The following is a 1,354-nucleotide window of genomic DNA, read 5'->3' on the forward strand; positions in this document are numbered from 1 at the left end:
GGGGGGCGCCAAGGGGGGGGGATGAACCCAGGAGCACCTTCTTGGGGCCTGGGGGGGGGCCGCTCCACGCCCTGCTGCTTCCTCTGCATCCCAGCTTGATGCCAGCTTTGCCCTCCCCACCCCCCACGCCAGTCACTCACGGGGCTGTCACAGAAGGGCTTGCCCGACTGGCTTGGCAGAACTGAGAGGGGCTCTGATTCTGCCCGGCTGCAGATGCGAGACATCCAGTTCAACCACCTGACACGGTTCATCGGGGCCTGCATCGACCCCCCCAACATCTGCATCGTGACCGAGTACTGCCCCCGGGGCAGCTTACAGGTGCGGAAGGGGCTGCCAGAGGGGGGTCCCCGGGCAACTCACCCCCCACCATGGATGCGGGAGGGGGATTGGGAGCGGGCGTGGGGGTGGATGCCGGGGCCAGGGCCCTCTCCCCCCCCTGTTCGGGGATGGGCCCCCCTCCGCCTGGGGCAGGGCTGTGTGGTCACGCATGTCCCCCCTCCCCCCCCAGGACATTCTGGAGAACGAGAGCATCAACCTGGACTGGATGTTCCGCTACTCTCTCATCAACGACCTTGTCAAGGTGAGGGAGGGGGGAGGAGGGCCTTGGTCGAGGGCCCACGTGTGTCCTGAGGTCACGTGGAAACTGGCGATGGGCGTCCGAGTCCAGGAAAGCCAGAGGACGGCCCCCCTCCCCGACCACCCCTGCGGGCCTCTCCTGGCTCCTGAGGGGGCCCTCCCTGGATGTTCTCATGGGATCCTCGGTCCCCAGGCTGAGCAGGAGGCGTCAGTCCCCAGCCGGTCCTTCCTTTGCTGGGCGGCCCCAGGGGCCACCACCGCTGTGGCCTTTTCGGGTTTCCCTTTTGGCTACCAGCTCTCCGCCTGGCAGCAGCTGGCACGTGGGCCTCCCCCCCCTGCTCCCGAGGGCCTCCTCAGCCGCCTCTCCTCTCCTCCTCCTCCTCTGTCTGGCACAGGGCATGGCGTTCCTGCACGGCAGCATCATCGGGCACCACGGGGGCCTCAAGTCCTCCAACTGCGTGGTGGACAGCCGCTTTGTGCTCAAGATCACCGACTACGGCCTGGCCAGCTTCCGCCAGAGCAGCGAGGGGGAGGGGAGCCACGCCCTCTATGCCAGTGAGTGCCCCGCCTGCCACGCTGCCACTCTCGGGGCGGGGGGGGTGTCCTCCGGCCTGGTTCGTAGCCTCCCTCCCTCTCCCCCGGAACAGGGAGTGCCGCGGCGGCAGCTTCCGGGTTGGCCCCGGCCGGTGAAGGCCCTGGCTTTGCAAGTGGCCATTCCCCACCCCACCCCCGGGATCTCCTGCCTTTGACCCTCACCTCTTTCTTGGCTCCTGCCCCC

General features: G+C 68.4%; 1 protein-coding gene across 1 annotated transcript in view; it reads left to right on the forward strand.

Annotated features, from left to right (window-relative positions):
* Positions 1-1,354, forward strand: part of NPR2 (natriuretic peptide receptor 2) — a gene marked incomplete at its 5' end in the record, with an annotated part of 20,896 nt that overhangs the window by 16,089 nt on the left and 3,453 nt on the right. Inside the window, 3 exons of the mRNA XM_015411397.1 lie at positions 214-318; positions 509-580; positions 972-1,135. Coding sequence (XP_015266883.1) covers positions 214-318; positions 509-580; positions 972-1,135 — 341 coding nt within the window. The remainder of the gene's footprint in view (positions 1-213; positions 319-508; positions 581-971; positions 1,136-1,354) is intronic.

Source organism: Gekko japonicus, unplaced genomic scaffold (genome assembly GCF_001447785.1).
Source record: "Gekko japonicus isolate JY-2015 unplaced genomic scaffold, Gekko_japonicus_V1.1 scaffold2978, whole genome shotgun sequence".
In the NCBI taxonomy this organism is placed as follows: domain Eukaryota; kingdom Metazoa; phylum Chordata; class Lepidosauria; order Squamata; family Gekkonidae; genus Gekko; species Gekko japonicus.